Below are 22,227 nucleotides of genomic sequence, written 5' to 3'. Positions count from 1 at the left end.
CTTTTTTGTAGATTTCATTGTTGCTCCGAAGTTTCCAGCTAATTTCAACCTGGGTCGGATCCATGATTTTCGGTAATATTCTTCTGTCTAGTATCTCCAGCTTTTCCAACTTCTAATTCATTGAGAGGCATTCGCTGGCATATAGGCACTATGTTTTTACAGCAGCATTTTAGTGCCTTATCTTGGAATCCCAAGAGATTTTTTTTACTATTATATTTTTTTCGCACTTTTCGTTACATATTTGAAACATTTCTTTTGAAATTGTAGTACAACATAATTTTACTTCAACCGTGCGAAGGAATCTTACTTCTTTTTGAGCTTTCATAACGTCCAGTCTTTTTCTTTCACTGTGTAGAGCAAGTACAGGTGGAACAAAGAAGCAGCCCGATTGCACTCGAGGGGGCGGGGGGTGTAGTATCCTCTTCGCCACTGCAGAGTTTTCTACAACACAAATGCACACGTGAATGAATACGGTTCTTTATTTACATGAACTTTTACTTAACTGGAATAGAGTCCATGTTTTGTGGTACAAGCTCATCAGTAATAGTCCCGTTGCAGACAGTATCGGTAATCTTGCTATTACAAACTTTAGTATCACTGCTGGTTACGTACAAGTCCCACTATAGTCACTAATTTGGTCGCCATGTACTGTCGTAGCCTGTGACATCAACTGACCCCCCTCTGTGAGAAACTGACAGATGCCAAGCAGAATGTGTGAGTGAGTCAGCGACTGAGGCCCTCTGGGGAGCGGCAGCGGCCTAAATACTTGCTGTCGGGAAGGGTTGGCGGCGAGTCGCTTGCTGGTGTGTCTCTGGCCTCTCGTGACAGGCGCACTTGATCCTGTGCCTACTTGTCGATCTTCTACATCTACATCTACACTCGGCAAGCCACCTGACGGTGTGTGGCGGAGGGTACCCTGAGTACCTCTATCGGTTCTCAGTTCTATTCCAGTCTCGTATTGTTCATGGAAATAAGGATTGTCGGTATGCTTCTGAGTGGGCTCTAATCTCTCTGATTTTATCCTCCCGGTCTCTTCGCGAGATATACGTAGGAGGGAGCAATATACCGCTTGACTCTTCGGTGAAGGTATGTTCTCGAAACTTCAACAAAAGCCCGTACCGAGCTACTGAGTGTCTCTCCTGCAGAGCCTTCCACTGGAGTTTATCTATCATCTCCGTAACACTTTCGCGATTACTAAATGATCCTGTAACGAAGCGCGCTGCTCTCCGTTGGATATTCTCTATCTCTTCTATCAACCCTATCTGGTACGGATCCCACACCGCTGAGCAGTATTCGAGCAGTGGGCGAACAAGCGTACTGTAACCTACTTCCTTTGTTTTCGGACTGCATTTCCTTAGGATTCTTCCAATGAATCTCAGTCTGGCATCTGCTTTACCGACGATCAACTTTATATGATCACTCCATTTTAAATCACCCCTAATGCGTACTCCCAGATAACTTATGGAATTAAATGCTTCCAGTTGCAGACCTGCTGTTTTGTAGCTGAATGATAAGGGATCTATCTTTCTATGTATTCACAGCACATTACACTTATCTACATTGAGATTCAATTGCCATTCCCTGCACCATGCGTCAATTCGCTGCAGATCCTCCTGCATTTTAGTACAATGTTCCATTGTTACAACCTCTCGATACACCACAGCATCATCCGCAAAAAGCCTCAGTGAACTTCCGATGTCATCCACAAGGTCATTTATGTATATTGTGAATAGCAACGGCCCAATGACACTCCCCTGCGGCACACCTGAAATCACTCTTACTTTGGAAGACTTCTCTCCATTGAGAATGATATGCTGCGTTCTGTTATCTTCACGCTTCATCTTCGGCGACCAGTGTGCTGACGACACCTTATGCCAGGACAGGGGCTGAATAGAATAACAAGATTTCTGTTGTGAAAAAATAGCACAGCAGTTGCGTTAAAAAACAATATTTGACGCAACTAATGTGTTATTTCTTCACACCGTTGCTCTCCAAAAGCGCCAGCCACAGTGGCCGAGCAGTTCTGGGCGCTACAGTCTGGAACCGCGTGACCGCTACGGTCGCAGGTTCGAATCCTGCCTCGGGCATGGATGTGTGTGATGTCCTTAGGTTAGTTAGGTTTAAGTCGTTCTAAGTTCTAGGGGACTGATGACCTCAGCAGTTGAGTCCCGTAGTGCTCAGAGCCATTTTAACCATTTTAACCTGTTTTCCCTCTGCTGTTGCCTTCTGTACATGGAAGTTTTCCCCAATGATCAGTTTGCTGTATAGGCTGTGGGGCTGGGTTTTAGTATTCTTAAGTCTGTTTTCACTGTGGTTGGGTGGTGTTTGTTGGCTACAATATGGTAAGCAAATGTGCTATGGGAGCTGTTGCTTTTTAAAGCTCTGAGATGTTCCGAATATCTTGATTTGAAGTTTCTGCATGTTTGTCCTGTGTACACTGACTGGCAAGTCCATGGGTGTTTCTTTGTGTTCTGATCTTTTCCTGTGTTTTGTGCTCCATCCTGTATCCTGTTTGGAGTCCCTGTTTCTTTGATATGTAGCCTATTCTGTTAACAATCTTGTTATTGTAGGTGAGTATGTGCCATTTCGTTTTGTGTGTGTGTTGTTGCTCTGTTGTGTCTTGTGTGTGGTCATTGTTTGTGTTCGTGTTGTGTGAGGATTTGTGTGTGTGTGGTATGTTCATTTTTGTTCTGTTTGCATAGTTTTTGATTTAACTTGTCTACCATATGGTTAGTATAACCATTTTCTACTGTTATTTGTTTTATTGTGTTTAGTTCTCGTGTGTAGTTCTGTTTGGTCGTGGGTGTTCTGTTTAATTTGTGGAGCATGAATGCGAAGTTTGCATTCTTATGTGTGAAGGGGTTGTTTGATAGGTTGTGAATAGTGGTGCTTGTGGTTGTCGGTTTCCTGAATATTGTGAAGTTGTGTGTGTTCTTTGTTTTTTATATGGTGAGATCTAGAAAGTTTGGTGTGTTGTTAGATTCTGTTTCTAATGTGAAGTTAATTTTTGGGTGTAAGTTGTTTATTTCATTGTGTAGCTGTTCTATCTGTGTATGTGGTTAATCAATCAGGCATGTTATGTCATCGACATAACGTTACCAGTTTATAACTTTCTAGTTCTTTGGTTAACTGGCGGACCTCACATCCAAAACTTTTATGATGGCTGGGTGTTGTGTGCTGTCCTTAGGTTAGTTAGGTTTAAGTAGTTCTAAGTTCTAGGGGACTTATGACCACAGCAGTTGAGTCCCATAGTGCTCAGAGCCATTTGAACCATTTGAGCCAGCCAAAACTTTTAACTGCAAACACGGCCAATACAAGGAGCTGCAAATCAAAAAGATGGCTGTCAGGGTAGTTTTGATCAGATTGTGTATTGGTCCATTTACTAACTTTTTTTTAGCTTGTAGTGAATGTGGCGTATTTTGTAGTGTGTGTGACATTTGATTGTGTTTTTTCTTTGGCAGGGGCCTGTGGAATGTCCCGTATGTGAGTGGCTGCTACCTGGTCAACGGAAGTGTCATCAGGGACCCCAGTCTGCGGCCCACATATGACAGGGGCACCATGGATCCTGACATGGCCTTTTGCAGCAGCCTCAGGGAAAAGGTATGACATCATGGCTTTGTTGACAGATTTTCACTTTCAACTCACACTTTCATAAGTGTTGAAGTAAATATACTCGAAGTAGTGAAGCAACTTAAATCACTTAATGAAAGCAAGTCCTCTGGTCCAGACTTTATACCAATTACGTTCCTTTAGGAGTATGCTGTTGCATTAGCTCCATATTTAACAATCACATACAACCGTTCGCTCGACGAAAGATCCGTACCCAAAGACTGGAAAGTTGCAGAGGTCACACAAATATTCAAGAAAGGTAGTAGGAGTAATCTACTAAATTACAGGCCCATATCGTTAACGTCGATATGCAGCAGGATTTTAGAACATATATTGCGTTCGAACATTATGAATTACCTCGAAGAAAACGGTCTGTTGACACACAGTCAACATGGGTTTAGAAAACAACTTTCCTGTGAAACACAACTATCTCTTTATTCACGTGCAGTATTGAGTGCTATTGACAAGAGATTTCAGATCGATTCCGCATTTCTGGATTTCCGGAAGGCTTTTGACACTGTACCACACAAGCGGCTTGTAGTGAAATTGCGTGCTTATGGAATATCGTCTCAGTTATGTGACTGGGTTTGTGATTTCCTGTCAGAGAGGTCACAGTTCGGAGTAATTGATGGAAAGCCATCGAGTAAAACATAGGTGATTTCTGGCGTTCCCTGAGGTAGTGTTATAGGCCCTTTGCTGTTTCTTATCTCTATAAACGATTTTGGAGACAATCTGAGCAGCTGTCTTCGCTTGTTTGCAGATGAGGCTATCGTTTATCGACTAATAAAGTCATCAGAAGATCAAAACAAACTGCAAAACGATTTAGACGAAATATCGGAATGGTGCGAAAAGTGTCAGTTGACCCTAAATAACGAAAAGTGTGAGTTCATCCACATGAGTGCTAAAAGGAATTCGTTAAACTTCGGTTACACGATAAATCAGTCTAATCCAAAAGCCGTAAATTCAACTAAATACCTAGGTATTACAATTACGAACAACTTAAATTGGAAGGAACACATTGAAAATGTTGCGGGGAAGGCTAACCAAAGACTGCGTTTTATTGGCAGGACGCTTAGAAAATGTAACAGACCTACTAAGGAGACTGCCTACATTACGCTTGTCCGTCCTCTTTTAGAATACTGCTGCGTGGTGTGGGATCCTTACCAGATAGGACTGACGGAGTACATCGAGTAAGTTCAAAGAAGGGCAGCACGTTTTGTATTATCGCGAAACAGGGGAGAGAGTGTCACAGAAATGATGCAGGATTTGGGCTGGACATCATTAAAAGAAAGGCGTTTTTCGTTGCGACGGAATCGTCTTACGAAATTACAATCACCAACTTTCTCCTCCGAATGAGAAAATATTTTGTTGACAGCGACCTACATAGAGACAAACAATCACCAAGATTAAATAAGGGAAATCAGAGCTCGTACGGAAATATGCAGGCGTTCATTCTTTCCGTGCGCTATACGAGATTGGAATAATAGAGAATAGTGACGGTGGTTCAATGAACCCTCTGCCAGGCACTTAAATGTGATTTGCAGAGTATCCATGTAGATGAAGAAGAAATATTCTCATTCCCATGATGCCCATTCACTCATTTTCCTACCACACAGTAGGTACAAAAGTTATACTACGTTAGTTATTTACATTTTCTTTGGATCACGATTCTGACTTCTCCCTACGATATGGAACAAGTAAGTTTTAGAATTATAGTAAATTTTGTAACAAGGGAAGTGCATGACCTCAAATGCTGAGAACTGCATGAAAATGTGCTTAGAATCTAAAATGCTCATCCCAAAAATGTCGGTACGAGCAATACATGTGCGACATTGCGTATCTTACCAGGAGAGACATTCGACGGTTCACCTCTCCACAGTCTAAGAGAGAAACTTGGGTAACAGGGAACAACGAGAGGGAAAAGAAAAACATATGACGAGTGGATCTCACTTTGGCATATCTCACATTTCTCAGGAGACTCAAAAAGTAATATCCATCCTTTTTGACATAACTTATTTGTATCTGAAAAATTGAGAAGGTAGTCTGATACCACAGAATTATGCTGTGCACATCATCACTGCAAAAAGTAATTAGACAGTTTGGAATATAAATGATTTATATAAGAACATTCTGCAAGTGTCATACCAGAGAATGTCATTAATACTGTGTTACATTTGCGATAATACAAATACAGAAATACGAGGGTAATCCCAAAAGTAAGGTCTCCTATTTTTTTATAAGTACATAGACCTTTTTATTTCTACAAGGGTTTACATCATTTTACAGCTTGAACATTTAGCTATTTTTCGACATAATCACCATTTCTGTCGATGCATTTATGTAGACACTGTGGCAGTTTTTGTATGCCCACGTCATATCAGCTCGCCGCCATGCTGTTCAGAAAGTTATGAACCTCTTCTTTCACCTCGTCGTCGGAGCTGAATCGCTTTCCGGCCAAATGTTGTTTTAACCTAGGGAACAGGTGATAGTCACTGGGCACCAAGTCAGTACTGTAGGGTGGGTGGGTGATTATGTTCCACTGAAACTGTTGCAGGAGAGCAACGGTTTGCCGAGCGATGTGTGGGCGAGCGTCGTCACGGAGAATGTGTACGCCCTTGCTCAACATTCCTCTTGACCGGTTCTGAATTGCCCGTTTCAGTTTTTTGAGCGTCTCATAGTACCTGTCAGCGTTAATTGTGGTCCCAGCGACAAGGTGAAAGAAGAGGTTCATAACTTTCTGAACAGCATGGCAGCGAGCTGGTATGTGATGTGTCGACAGAAGTGCCGACACAGTGTGATTTGAGGGGACCGCAATGCACGCTATAAACACACGAAGGATGGCGTGAGGTCTGAAACAGGATACGTAATGAATGCTATAAAGAAAAGTACGTAACTTCTGGAATACTTAACTTTAATCCATCATTTGTATACATCGTTCTTGATGAGAAATGCTTCATACGATAACTATCAATTGCTATGGCGCCTTGCTAGGTCGTAGCCATTGACTTCGCTGAAGGCTATTCTATCTGCTCTGCAAATGAGCGAGGCTTCGTCAGTGTGCATCGCTAGCTAAGTCGTCCGTACAACTCGGCGAGTGCTAGTAAGTTTCTCGAGACTTGCCGTGTGGTGGCGCTCGGTCTGCGATCACACAGTTGCGACACGCGGGTCCGACATGTACTAATGGACCGCGGCCGATTTAAAGCTACCACCTAGCAAGTGTGGTGTCTGGCGGTGACACCACAGTATGACATGGGCATACAAAAACTGCCACAGTGTCTACATAAATGCATCGACAGAAATGGTGATTATGTCGAAAAATAGCTAAATGTTCAAGCTGTAAACTGATGTAAACCATTGTAGAAATAAACAGGTCTATGTACTTATAAAAAAATAGGAGACCTTACTTTTGGGAATACCCTCGTACAACAGTAATATTTTAACTAGTAGAACTGTGGTCAACAAAGACCATTTCTCATTTGGTTTACATTTCTAATGAGAGAATAACAAAATAAACTCATGAAAAAATCTCTCTGTGTTGATTTCTGATTTCCATTCTAAGGATAAGATATTGCATCGTTGCAAAGTGTGCTGTAAAACTTCCTCAACAGTTCTTTCTGTTTTGCAACTGATAAACATGGCTAGTGTCATGCGCAGCAAACATTTACACAGTCTTTCCTCTTTTGAATACTTCAACATTTTCAGGGTAAGAGTTTTTGGTAGCTGTTTGAGACGGACAAGTACGAGTGACTTCGATAATACTGCATTCGGCATTCTTGCACACTTCCATTGACGACAGTGTTTCAACAGCATCTTTAAAATAAAAAAAATGCCAATTTTATGCATCTTAATGACATGGAATGGGTTTATAGCTTTAGCTGATTCTCCTGCCTTGTGTAAATCTTGCAGAACAAAAACTTTGATACGGGCTCTTAGAAGTCCAGGGGTAAGGACTGCTTAGCACAAAGACGATGTATCTTCTACCAAAACGGAAGACAAATGAAGAGTTCTGTTTTCCAATGTTATTTTGCAAAGGAAAGTTAAGGATAAAAGTTACCATTGTTCATAGCTGTATTTATTTTATTTCCATTACTTATTTAATTATTTAAGTATGTAGGCAGGTGCTCTTCCTGATGCTACAGTTGACAAGGTAACCTAAAGGTGACCACACATGTAACTGCATGCTTGACAAGAACGCATGCATGAATTTGTGCAAACATCAGGATTGTACAAATAGCTTGATGCTGGACCAAATTTTGGTTAAGCCTAGTTTACACGACGACATTGGGTTGCGCCACTCGTTGCGTGGAATGAGTTGCACGCAAGTGGTTTCATATATGACTGTACATACGGCGACACCAGTATATACTTCAGTTTCGTCGTTTTGTGGGTCCCTCAGTCGTGTCTGAAATGAAAGTTTTGGCAGCTGCACGTCACACGAGTTGTGGTGAAGTTAAAGCTTGTTGCGTGGAATCTCTGCATAAGAAAAAAATAAGAAACGTGTTTCGATTCGTGACTGGATGAAGAAAAGACGTCAGCTCGGTTGCTCAGCAACCTTGCTGAAATAATTTATAACGGAAGATCCAAGAAGTTCTTTTTATTATCTTAGAATGTTACCAGAACTGTTCACGGTTCTTCTAAATAGAGTTAATTATGCGATAAGGATTACAGATACTGTAATGCATGAAGCACTGTCGCCAGAACTGTAATTACGTATCATATAGCATGTATGACAATCGAGAACACTTGGCATGCTATAAGATAACGGTTATAGTTGGTGATGACGCTATTTCCTCAACACCCATTGTTGTTAACAATAACAGTAATGATTATTAACATTATCAACAATAATTATTCGAAGCAGGCCTCATTAAGAAGAGACTGTTTCGCAAACTACTCTCTTGAAGATAGATCTGTACAGTGGCAAAATTTCAAAATTCCAACATGTGTGAATGGGGAGCACTGCAGCGACGTTTTAAACAGATGAATATTGAATAAAGAATGCAGCTTCTTGAATTTATGTAGCCTTCCATCCTGTCAACAATATTCCTGAACAAAGAGTTGGCCAACTCGAATGATGGGATTTTAGTCTTGTAGATGAGAGTATTGCCACAGCTAGAATTACACTTGCTTGTATTTTTCCTTATTCAGTTGTATATGTGCTCCTAACTTAATAAATTTTGCCCTGCACCCCAGATATTGCCAAACCATCTGTGTTATGATCGCACATGACGGTCTCAGCGGCAGCTATATGATGCTTATTTTTGTAATCGGCATCACTGAAATCCCACAAACAGCTATGCAAAGCATAGATATCCAAAAAGCGAACATTATTCTCCGTTCCCCACTTCATATTTCAGTTTGTCTACACTCTACGAACACACATAACGTAAAAACTCATGCAACTAGTGTCGCCAAAGTTGGAACACGCCGGAAATGTTTAGTTTCACTAACAAGTTGCGCAAACGCGCAGTGGCCGGTAGCGCAGTTGCGTGCAACCTAGTGTCGTCGTGTAAACTAGGCTTTATGCACACTTGTGCAAGCATTCGAGCGTGTGCATGCTTGAGCATGCATACAAAGAACAGGCAGGCTTGTGCAAGCATTCGTCAGTGACTTGATGTAAAATGGTTCAAATGGCTCTGAGCACTATGGGACTTAACTTCTGAGGTCATCAGTCCGCTACAACTTAAAACTACTTAAACCTAACTAACCTAAGGACATCATACACACCCATGCCCGAGGCAGGATTCGAACCTGCGGCCGTAGCGGTCACTCGGTTCCAGACTATAGCGCTTAGAACCACTCGGCCACCCCGGACTTGATGTAATTCTTATTTGGTCCTGTTAAATTGAATTCATAAGGAAGATAGGGTTTAATGTTCTGTCAACATCAAGCTGAGCACAAACTCTGATTGTGTCAAGGACGGGGAAGAAAGTTGGGCATGCCCTTTTCAAGAAACCATTGTGGAATTTGCCTAAAGCGATTTAGGGAAACCGTAGTAAACCTAAATCAGGGTGGCCGGAGGTGTGTATGAACCGTCGTCGTCCTCCCAAATGCGAGTCCGGTGTGCTAACCACTGCACTACCTCACTCCATATGTTAAATTACATTCCTCACAAAGGCTCTACTGCTATTAGGGCAAGTTAAAGAATAAAATATTCCCATACATCTCGTAATATTGAATTCTAATCATTTCTGAAATGATCCCATGAATCTAGCTCTGCCAACTATTTCCTGTTCAAAGTCTGTTAATTCTCATTGTGGAGCCACAATCACTTCGGAAACGGTTTCACATAAATCACGTGAGTATAAATGACAGCTCCATCAATGTGCTGCCCTTTTATACCTTGTATGCGTGATATTACCACCATCAGTATATGTACATAATGCTCTCCCATTTCTTTTGTCAAGTCAGTGTATTTTTGTTTCTTAAACCACTCTTTGCTCCAGTTATGTTTCATTAGTCTTCTTCTTCTTGTTCTTGTTTTAACAAAAGCAAAAATGCTGCCGAAACCAGTGCATCATTGCCTGGGCTTAACATTTTCTGTGAACAAACTGATTCTTATACAAGTGTGCTCTGGCTGTGTGGAGACGCAAGGAATTTGTGCACAGTTGTGCAAGCACTCGTGTTTGTGCTTATTTGTGAAGGACGCTTATGCATGCGTGCTCTTCAAGTGTGCAATTTTGTGTCTTGGCTGCCTTCAAGGTGTTGTGTACCACCTGCCTGTAAATCGTGTAAACCACACTACTGGCCATTAAAATTGCTACACCACGAAGATGACGTGCTACAGACGCGAAATTTAACCGTCAGGAAGAAGATGCTGTGATGTGCAAATGATTAGCTTTTCAGAACATTCACACAAGGTTGGCGCCGGTGGCGACACCTACAATGTGTTGACATGAGGAAAGTTTCCAACCGATTTCTCATACACAATCAGCAGTTGACCGGCGTTGCCTGGTGAAACGTTGTTGTGATGCCTCGTGTAAGGAGGACAAATGCGTGCCATCACGTTTCCGACTTTGATAAAGGTCGGATTGTAGCCTATCGCGATTGCGGTTCATCGTATCGCGACATTGCTGCTCGCGTTGGCCGAGATCCACTGATTGTTAGCAGAATATGGAATCGGTGGGTTCAGGAGGGTAATACGGAATGCCGTGCTGGATCCCAACGGCCTCGTATCACTAGCAGTTGCTATGACAGGCATCTTATCCGCACGGCTGTAACGGATCGTGCAGCCACGTCTCGATCCCCAAGTCAACAGATGGGGACGTTTGCAAGACAACAACCATCTGCACGGACAGTTCGACGTCGTTTGCTGCAGCATGGACTATCAGCTCGGAGTCCGTGGCTGTGGTTACCCTTGACGCTGCATCACAGACAGGACTGCCTGCGATGGTGTACTCAATGATGAACCTGGGTGCACGAATGGCAAAACGTCATTTTTTTCGGATGAATCCAGGTTCTGTTTACAGCATCACGATGGTTGTATCTGTGTTTGGCGACATCGCGGTGAACGCACATTGGAAGCGTGTATTCGTCATCGCCATACTGGCGTATCACCCAGCGTGATGGTATGGGGTGCCACTGGTTACATGTCTCGGTCACCTCTTGTTTGCATTGACGGCACTTTGAACAGTGGACGTTACATTTCAGATGTGTTTCGACCCGTGGCTCTACCCTTCATTCGATCCCCGCGAAACCCTACATTTCAGCAGGATAATGCACGACCGCATGTTGCGGGTCCTGTACGGGCCTTTCTGGATACAGAAAATGTTCCGACTGCTGCCCTGGCCAGCACATTCTCCAAATCTCCCACCAACTGAAAACGTCTGGTCAATGGTGGCCGAGCAACTGGCTCGTCACAATACGCCAGGCACTACTCTCGATGAACTGTGGTACCGTGTTGAAGCTGCATGGGCAGCTGTACCTGTATACGCTATCTGAGCTCTGTTTGACTCAATGCCCAGCTGTATCAAGACCGTTATTACGGCCAGAGCTGGTTGTTATGGGTCCTGATTTCTCAGGATCTATGCACCCAAATTGCGTGAAAATGTAATCACATATCAGTTCTAGTATAATATATTTGTCCAATAAATACCCGTTTATCATCTGCATTTCTTCTTGGTGTAGCAATTTTAATGGCCAGTAGTGTATGTTCTTTGTGGTATCATGTTTTAACTGCTTGTGTACCCCATTCTTGGAGACATAATTTGGGGGACCAGCCCACCATTCGCTTAAACTGTCGTGGGACTGTGCCTAAAAACCATAGCCCCTCTGGCAGGTGTACCAGCTTGAGATCGTTAATTGGCCACGCCCATTTGATCTGGGCCTGGCTTACCTGCCTGTCTTTGCAGGCTATAGTTGGAGTCACGAACAATGGTGGTCGAGTTTAGACTTGTTCTGCGCACCTGCATCACGCATTTTCTGACAGCCAATGAGCGTTTAGTAGTGTTCTGAATGTTCTGCTCTGAATGACAGCTAATGTGAGCATTGACGTGATTGTAGCGAATTGTTTAGTGAATTTTTATTTCATTTGTTGCGAGTTGTCGTTGCTGGTGATGGTGGTAACTGATTTATTCTTCACAAGAAAGGGATGGATGTAATTTGCAGGATATATGCTTTCTCGAAGCAGAAAGCACATGCATGCACATACGGCAACTGTCACTTAGAATCGTCAGCAATGAAGTCCCCGACTAAGCCTCGACATGCGCGAATCGCCATCGTTCGTGGATCGGACTGTAGTGCACTGCACGTTGTGCTGTATGGCAGGTCCTCACCAACTTGCGTTTTATACAGAGTGTTACAAAAAGGTACGGCCAAACTTTCAGGAAACATTCCTCACACACAAATAAAGAAAAGATGTTGTGTGGACATGTGTCCGGAAACGATTAATTTCCATGTTAGAGCTCATTTTAGTTTTTCCACCTACGCTCAATGGAGCACGTTATCATAATTTCATACGGGATACTCTACCTGTGTTGCTAGAACATGTGCCTTTACAAGTACGACACAACATGTGGTTCATGCACGATGGAGCTCCTGCACATTTCAGTCGAAGTGTTCGTACGCTTCACGACAACAGATTCGGTGACCGACGGATTGGTAGAGGCGGACCAATTCCGTGGCCTCCACGCTCTCCTGACCTCAACCCTCTTGACTTTCATTTATGGGGGCATTTGAAAGCTCTTGTCTACGCAACCCCGGTACCAAACGTAGAGACTTCGTGCTCGTATTGTGGACGGCTGTGATACAATACGCCATTCTCCAGGGATGCATCAGCGCATCAGGGATTCCGTGCGACGGAGGGTGGATGCATGTATCCTCGCTAACTGAGGACATTTTGAACATCTCCTGTAACGAAGTGTTTGAAGTCACGCTGGTACGTTCTGTTGCTGTGTGTTTCCATTCCATGATTACTGTGATTTGAAGAGAAGTAATAAAATGAGCTCTAACATGGAAAGTAACCATTTCCGGACACATGTCCACATAACATATTTTCTTTCTTTGCGTGTAAGAAATGTTTCCTGAAAGTTTGGCCGTACCTTTTTGTAACACCCAGTATACACTGCAGGGAAAAAAAATGCAACATCCTCAAGGACAAGGTCATTTTATTGGCGGATGAGGTGACGGTGCATCATTGTCAGTTCAGACCAAATGAAACACACACATCACAGTAAAGCCCGTCGGCACACGGGCCGTGCATCCAAACGTTGAGCAGTGAGCGCACCGAGTTTCTGACTTCATAGCGTGGAATAGCACGTTCGGGAGTCTTTTCGAACGTGCAGAGCAATATCTAGCTTGTCAGATATTCTGAGCGTGCGTCTGAGCGTTGACCAATGAGATGGCACAACGCCACCTACGTCACACGCACTCCATCTCCCTTTAGCATTGAGCTGTGAGGCGCCATATTGGTATTCAGTTCAAGCCTATACGTATATATGTCGTTTCTGAGCACCAGCAAATTGAGAATCAGTCGAAAACCCGTTGTTAATTGCGTGATTTGTTGCAATAAAATAATGAGAGACATCATATTCGTGGCAAAAGAATTATTGTAATCGCGTGCCCGCATCTCGTGGTCGTGCGGTAGCGTTCTCGCTTCCCACGCCCGGGTTCCCGGGTTCGATTCCCGGCGGGGTCAGGGATTTTCTCTGCCTCGTGATGGCTGGGTGTTGTGTGCTGTCCTTAGGTTAGTTAGGTTTAACTAGTTCTAAGTTCTAGGGGACTTATGACCACAGCAGTTGAGTCCCATAGTGCTCAGAGCCATTTGAACCATTTTTTTGTAATCGCGTATGGCGACACACTGAGGATCCACCAAAAACACATTGTTCTCAGTACAATTTGTTATAATTAAATTTCAGTTAGTAACATAGCTACGATTAAAGCATTTAGCAAGTAGCAACATCTTAGAATTTGCTACCAACGATTTGTTGTCACTATAGGATAGTGAGTAGCGTTGATGATTCGTCATCAGATACATGTTCTGGTCGTGGTTCGCATCTCCCGAAGTCTAAATTTTTTTCCTAACATTCGCTTATATAATAGGTTCTGATGCATTATTATTAGTTTAATGCAAGTATATACTACAACATTTGATGTTATGTAAGTTCACCTTTTTTGGGGGAGTCAGTTTGTTCGATTGGCTTGATCTACAGGACAGGTTGCGCTACTGGAATAAATATGTTTTGTTCCTTTTTCTTTTGAGTTCGTAATTCACATGTTGTAAAGGTTCTGCTACTGGGTAGGAACAGTGATCAAGTAAGAATGACCTTAGGGTTTTACCAAAACGTGGGAAAAATAAAACAGTGTTTATCTTATGTGGAGAACTGTTGCAAATTTGTGTCGCACTGTTTGTAATGGAACTTTTGTAAGGCTGTGTCCTTATTGATTGGACATGGTACTTTCCTTTTTGTCTTAAAACATGTAAATCGATATTGAACTTTTTATTTGTGTATATTACATATAGAACAACGTGACTAGGGTATGAACAATGCAGGAAATGTTCGTTTTAATAGAGCTAACGGAACATTACGCGCGGCTGTTGAGTAAACAGTGTGATTTACGAACTAGAAACATCCCACAACTGTCGTTGGAGTGCGTTGCGATCGCGTATACCTAACACCGACTCAAAGGAAGGCCTCGGCGCTTGTTGGTGACGTCACGTCAGCTAGGCACGGCGAACGCCAGGTCTGTTGCAGGCATACTAATAATGGTGGTGTCTCCCTCTTTGACACAGGAAAATGTGAAACTATTGGCGGTAGTTGACCAGCACACATTGTTCTGAGAGATTTCTGCAATCAATTAATTCTGCAATTCATTGCACTTCTTAACAAATAGTGTACTCCTGAATTTAAATTTCCACCTGTTTTAAGGATTGACATACAAAAACAACTTCGTGGTCCAGCAGCAACAGAATTCGTGCTTCTTTACCTTATTTGTAAATCTGAGGAAGTTACGTTTGTACTGGGTTGCTTTTACAAGAAACTGTGAACATATTGGTGCTCTTCTTTAGGTATTTTGGTTGACTGTGGGGTGAGGAGCACTGAATGTTAATGAAATATCTTGCGATTGTACACGTTGGGGGAGGGGGTGGGGGACAGAAGAAGAGGCAAAAGAGAGATACTTGTTTTATCAAATGAAATTTTTTTATCTTATAAAGTTTCTCCTTTCAGTTGCAAGAGGGGAATATTTATCTTTTCTAATGTGCATGTTTAAAGAAGTTTAAGATCAGCAGTATTTTCGATGTATGAAGCTATTTTGTTTCCTGTTTAGAATTCCTTTCGTTGAAAACAACTGTAATCTAATGATTGGCAACAGTTGGACATTTACACATGTAAATTAGTTCACATTTCCATTGACGATGTCAAACGAGAATAAATAAATAAATAAAAGAAACGAGTTCATTGTAAGGGGGTTGGGGTAAGTTTCGATAACAAAATGGATCAAGTAAATATAGTTACTCGAATGTAAAATTTCCGAAGCTTCCAATGGGGCAAAGCGTTTTCTCGTATTGATCTACGTTTGTTTCGACAGGATTCAGTAATACAGAAGTATGATCTTCATTTGTAGCTTTACGATAGTAAGAAAATCTTTCATCTAAATAAAACTGCAGAATCCAAAACAATACCAAACAGTTTGTCCAAAAATAATAGATTTATAGTGATAAGCACGCCCAGGCGTTTCTGCCTGCAACAGACCTGGCGTTCGCCGTGCCTAGCTGGCGTGACGTCACCAACAAGCGCCGAGGTGTTCCTTTGAGTCGGTGTTGGTATATACCACGTTAGGGCCCCACGTACCGTATGCACAAGTCGCATCGTCCCTGAGCGTTCAGCAGCACGTTGAATTTGGCACGCTCAATGTAAACGTCCGACAGCACGGTCCTTGTGCCGACGGTTTAAGGGGCACATAAACAGTAGCATCAATACACAGTACACCAGTTCTGACAGCAAAGCAGACATAAATTCTCACACGTAAACAATTGTAAAGATGCCAAGTGGCATACTATGACAGACTGCCCTTAGCATCTACTGTCTTCGGTTGCAATACGGCAATAGTTCTCGCACTCCCTGGAGAAGAAGTAAATTCCGACTTTGTGTTCCATACGCGAGAGAATTCCGGAAAGATGTGTACCTCTGCTTTATTGACTACGCCAAAGCCTTTGACTGCGTCGATCACAACAAATTATGGAACTTACTGAAAACATGGGTGTACCAGATCACCTCATTCATGTGATACGGAGTTTATACCTTGACCAAGAAGCCACGGTGAGAACTATGTATGGAACAACGAAATGGATAGAGATTCAGAAAGGGGTCCGGCAAGGCTGCATACTGTCACCGTACTTATTCAATCTGTATGCAGAACATGTCATGAGGAAAGCGAGGCTAGATGAAGGAGAAACAGGAATTAAAATAGCTGGAATAAATGTAAGCAACCTCAGGTACGCGGATGATACGATCCTGTTGCCAGAAAGTGAAAAAGAATTAAGAACACTCTTACTGAAGGTGAAAGACGAAAGTGAAAAGGCCGGTCTTATGCTGAATGTGAACAAAACGAAAATTATGGCAACCACACCTACCAATTCGTGGGATATAGCAGGAGAAACCATGGAGGTAGTGACTGTGGTGTCACTGCCAGACACCACACTTGCTAGGTGGTAGCTTAAATCGGCCGCGGTCCATTAGTACATGTCGGACCCGCGTGTCGCCACTGTGTGATCGCAGACCGAGCGCCACCACACGGTAGGTCTCGAGAGACGTACGAGAACTCGCCCCAGTTGTACGGCGACGTTGCTAGCGACTATACTGACGAAGCCTTTGCTCTCATTTGCCGAGAGACAGTTAGAATAGCCTTCAGCTAAGCTAATGGCTACGACTTAGCAAGGCGCCATTAGCCTTAAATAGCTTGTATATAAAGAGTCACTTGTATCGCCACAATCTCCAGATGTCTCATCAAGAACGATGTATACAAGGATGTATTAAAAGTTAAGTATATTCCAAAGATACGTATTTTCTTTATCACATTCATTAAGTCTCCTGTTTCAGACCTCACTCCATCCTTCGTGAGTTAGCGCGTGCATCTTGGCCGCCTCTTTCAATTAGTGTGCGTAGTGTTGGCAAGTCTGCCGACACTACAGTGACCACATTCAGTTATCTCGGTTCCCAGATCTCTGCTGACGGCGACTGCAGCCACGAAATCCGGAGACGCCTGTTGCTCGGTAGACAGGCGATGTCAAACCTTGACAAGGTTATAAGGTCCAGAGATATAACACTAGCAACAAAGATCCGTATTGTGAGGGCTATGGTCTTTCCAGTTGTAATGTACGGATGTGAGACATGGACCATTAGAAAGGCCGAACGGCGTAGAATTGACTCCTTCGAATTGTGGTGTTGGAGGAAACTTCTTAGAGTTCCATGGACTGCAAAGAGAACCAACAGATCAATATTGGAGCAAATTAAACCAGATTTCTCCCTGGAAGGTCTAATGTTAAAACAAAAGCTGACCTACTTTGGACACACAATGCGAAGGTATGCCTCGCTGGAAAAAACATTAATGCTGGGGAAGATTGAAGGAACTAGAAGAAGAGGACGTCAGAGGATGAGATGGATCGATGGCATCACAGAAGCAATGTGTTCCAACCTGGAAGGTCTACGGGAGAAAGTGCAAGACAGGAAAAAGTGGCGTCATTTGGTTCATGGGGTCACGAAGAGTCGGAACCGACTAAACGAATAGAGAGAGAGAGAGAGAGTTCCATACGTGTTCTGTTGGCAAGAGATCCCAATGTCTTTCAGGCCAGGATAGTCGTCGTACACTGTGAAGCGAATGTTGCGTAATGGCAGCCGTATGTGGATGCGTATTGTCCTGCTGAAAAAGCACTTCACCTCCTTGTCAAAGAAACGTCAGTAGCACGGGGATAACAGCCTTTGCAGTGTAGCAGGCACTGGTTGCTTTACCCTGCATAAACACCAAACGTGAACACGAGTTGTAACTGATGGCTTCCATACCCTGAAGCCTAGGTTGGGATCTGTGTGTTGTGGCAGAATGCATTCTGGACTAGGCTGCCCAGCAGGTCTCCGACGTACACATATACATCCGTCACTCACACCGGAGCAGAACCTACTGTCATCACTGAAGATGACAGAGCACCACTCCATTCTTGTGTCGACTCTTCCACGACCCCAGACCACAGAGTCGGTGGTAGCCTGGCCACACGTGCACGTTGTCTTAATGCTGCTGCAAGCAGACAGCTTACAATAGTCCGTGATGCCGCAGCAGGTACGACACGTGCCCGGATTTCGTAACCTCGACGATGCCGGGTCTGCCTCCGCCACTCCCACAGTGTGTCCACCTCGACGTGCATCTTTACCGAGTGGACGTCTGCAAACTCGTGTGACGGTATGAGAATGTTCCACACACCACAGCTTAAAACAGCGACACATCACCAATACTATTCTTCACGTAGCTCAGGGCTCAGAGGTACGAGGGTCACACCAAAAGAAATGCACACTGATTTTTATAAAATCCATCTTTTATTCTACATGTGTGAAAGTTTTACAGTGTGTAGACACATCCTTTAGGAACGATATGTTCATTTCTCCGCATAATTTTGCCGGCCGCGGTGGTCTCGCGGTTCTAGGCGCGCAGTCCGGAACCGTGCGACTGCTACAGTCGCAGGTTCGAATCCTGCCTCGGGCATGGATGTGTGTGATGTCCTTAGGTTAGTTAGGTTTAAGTAGTTCTAAGTTCTAGGGGACTGATGACCACAGCAGTTGAGTCCCATAGTGCTCAGAGCCATTTGAACCATCCACATAATTTCCATCCCTCAAGTGCCTTACGCCATCTTGGAACCAGCGCCTGTATACCCGCACGGTAAAATTCTGGACCAACCTGTTGGAGCCACTGTTTGGCAGCGTCCACAAGGGAGTCATCATCTTCAAACCTTGTTCCACGAAGAGAGTCTCTCAGTTTCCCAAAGAGATGATAGCCACATGGAGCCAGGTCAGGACTGTAAGGCGGGTGTTTCAGTGTTGTCCATCCGAGTTTTGTGATCGCGTCCATGGTTTTATTGACTGACATGTGGCGGTGCATTGTCGTGCAACAGCAAAACATCCCGCTTTTGCCGATGTGGTCGAACACGACTCAGTCGAGCTCGAAGTTTCTTGAGTGTCGTCACATGTGCATCAGAGTTTGTGGTAGTTCCACTTGGCAACTTGGCACGATGTCGACAAGCAAGAGTCCTTCGGAATCGAAAAACACCGTAGCCATAACTTTTCCAGCAGAAGGTGTGGTTTTGAATTTTTTTTTCTTGGGTGAATTTTCACGAAGCCACTCCATTGATTGCCTCTTCGTCTCTGGTGAAATATGATGGAGCCATGTTTCATCACCTGTCACAATTATTCCAAGAAATTCATCTCCACCATTCTCGTACAGTTCAAAAAGTTCGCTGCATATCGTTTTTCTTGTTTCTTTGTAAGCCACTGTCAACATCCTGGGAACCCACCTGGCACAAACCTTTTTTAACGCCAACACTTTCAGTATTCTGCAAACACTTCCTTCCCCTATCCCAACGTAGCGTGACAATCCGTTCACTGTGATGCGTCTGTCAGCAGTCACCAATTCGGTAACTCCCTGCAGATTGTCTGGAGTGTGTGCAGTACGAGGCCTGCCGCTGCGAGGACAATCCTCAATATTTCCGTGCCCGCTTTCATCACGTAACCTGCTTACCCACGACTAACTGTACCGCGATCGACAGCAGCATCTCCGTACACCTTTTTCAACCTCTTGTGGATGTTTCCCACTGTCTCGTTGCACAGGAATTCTATGACAGCACGTCCCTTCTGTCGAACGTCAAGTGTAGCAGCCATCTCGAAGACGTGCTGTGACGGCGCCACTCACGGGAACAGGTTGAACTAAGTTTGAAAACAACCGGGAAGGATATATCTACACACTGTAGAACTTGCAGAATGAAATCTGTATTTTTACAAAAATAGTTGGCTCAAATGGCTCTGAGCACTATGGGACTCAACTGTTGAGGTCATTAGTCCCCTAGAACTTAGAACTAGTTAAACCTAACTAACCTAAGGACATCACAAACATCCATGCCCGAGGCAGGATTCGAACCTGCGACCGTAGCGGTCTTGCGGTTCCAGACTGCAGCGCCTTTAACCGCACGGCCACTTCGGCCGGCTACAAAAATAGTGTGCACTTCTTTTGGAGTGACCCTCGTAGTTTACACGAACCGTTCGATGATTGATGGTCATGTTGAGTTTGCTTATGCTCGTGCAGGATGTACTGAACAGCACTTCTTGCCAGACGGCTGCAGAGTTTTCACTGGAGAACTGGTAGCCATCTCTCGCACTTCACTCCTGCACCGAAGAGTTGTTCCTCATTTGTAGCGACTCCTTGTACGCCTTACAAGTTCTTGACCGGTGCTGTCCGCACCATCCTTTTGTGATGGCCATTCGAGAGTCCTCGTCCTCAAACAATATGGTCAGCGTCCTTCGTACGGATCCTGGGACGTGTCGCAATCCCGGGAAATGGACTTGCTGAATGGCTCACCAAAGAGGCTACTCGTGAACCGAGTCTGGAGACAGGCATATAGGAACTTTATCTTCTATTGATATTTTGCCGCAAAGTTTTTGGGCTCTGGAATGGTGCTCCCTGACTGCACCGAACAAGTTACATACAGTAAAGGAGATGACGACTGTACGGCAGTTCTCCACGCGAACCTCTTGCGAGGACTCCGTTGTCACTTGCCGGCTCTGTATCGGCCGTACTCGGCTGACTTACGGTCACATTCTATGTCGCGAGGACACCACTGTGTCACTGTGCTCCGCACTGGACTGTGGGCTACATCTTGTTGGACTGTCCAAATTTAGCCACCATCAGACAGACTTAGGTGACAGCGCCTCACCTCTTAAGTTTTGTTCAAGATGGGGGGTTTTATCACTCATTATGAGGGTGGACATTGGCCATCATTCCCAGACCTTGGCCCTACCTGCATTTTAACTCTTTCTTGCCTCCTCTGGTGCCGTCTGTTCGACTTGTTGTTCATCTTTTCACCATCTGTGTTTCTCTTGCCTGCCGGTTTTAGACTGGAGTTTTTAGTGTGTGGCAGACTGGCTGGCTCATCCCTTTTTTATTCTTGCAATCAGCCAGCCCAGGCCATCTGCTCCACCACTGGCCGTTAAAATTGCTAGACCAAGAAGAAATGCAGATGATACACGGGTATTCATTGGACAAATATATTATACTGGAACTGAAGTCATTACATTTTCAAATTTGGGTGCATATATCCTGATAAATCAGTACCCAGAACAACCACCTCTGGCCGAAATAACGGCCTTGATCCGCCTGGGAATTGAGTCAAACAGAGCTCGGATGGCGTGTACAGGTACAGCTGCCCGTGCAGCTTCAACACGATACCACAGTTCATCCAGAGTAGTGACTGGCGTATTGTGACGACCCAGTTGCTCGGCCGCCATTGACCAGCGTTTTCAGTTTGTGTGAGATCTGGAGAATGTGCTGGCCAGGGCAGCAGTCGAACATTTTCTGTATCAAGAAAGGCCCGTACAGGACCTGCAACATGCGGTCGTGCATTAACCTGCTGAAATGTAGGGTTTTGCAGGGATCGAATGAAGGGTAGAGCCAAGGGTCGTAACACATCTGAAATGTAACGTCCACTGTTCAAAGTGCCGTCAATGCGAACAAGAGGTGACCGAGACGTGTAACCAATAGCACCCCATACCGTCACGCCGGGTGATACGCCAGTATGGCGATGACGAATACACGCTTCCGTTGTGCGTTCACTGCGATGTCGCCGAGCACAGATATGACCATCATGATGCTGTAAACAGAACCTGGATTCATCCAAAAAAATGACGTTTTGCCATTCGTGCACACAGGTTCGCCGTCGAGTACACCATCACAGGCGCTCCTGTCTGTAATGCAGCGTCAAGGGTAACCGCAGCCGTGATCTCCGAGCTGATAGTCCGTGCAGCTGCAAACGTCGTCGAACTGTTCGTGCAGACGGTTGCTGTCTTGCAAACGTCCCCATCTGTTGACTCGGGGATTCAGACGTGGCTGCACGATCCGTTACAGCCGTTGGGATCCAGCACGGCATTC

General features: G+C 44.2%; 1 protein-coding gene across 1 annotated transcript in view; it reads left to right on the top strand.

Moving 5' to 3' along the window:
* LOC126213518 (procollagen-lysine,2-oxoglutarate 5-dioxygenase) overlaps positions 1-22,227 on the top strand; it is a 516,340-nt gene that overhangs the window by 451,597 nt on the left and 42,516 nt on the right. The window contains exon 11 of the mRNA XM_049941348.1: positions 3,462-3,600. Coding sequence (XP_049797305.1) covers positions 3,462-3,600 — 139 coding nt within the window. The remainder of the gene's footprint in view (positions 1-3,461; positions 3,601-22,227) is intronic.

This window comes from Schistocerca nitens, chromosome 11, assembly GCF_023898315.1.
Source record: "Schistocerca nitens isolate TAMUIC-IGC-003100 chromosome 11, iqSchNite1.1, whole genome shotgun sequence".
In the NCBI taxonomy this organism is placed as follows: domain Eukaryota; kingdom Metazoa; phylum Arthropoda; class Insecta; order Orthoptera; family Acrididae; genus Schistocerca; species Schistocerca nitens.
The sequence above is the reverse complement of the archived record's forward strand: the minus strand, read 5'-3'. Positions and strand labels throughout refer to the sequence as shown.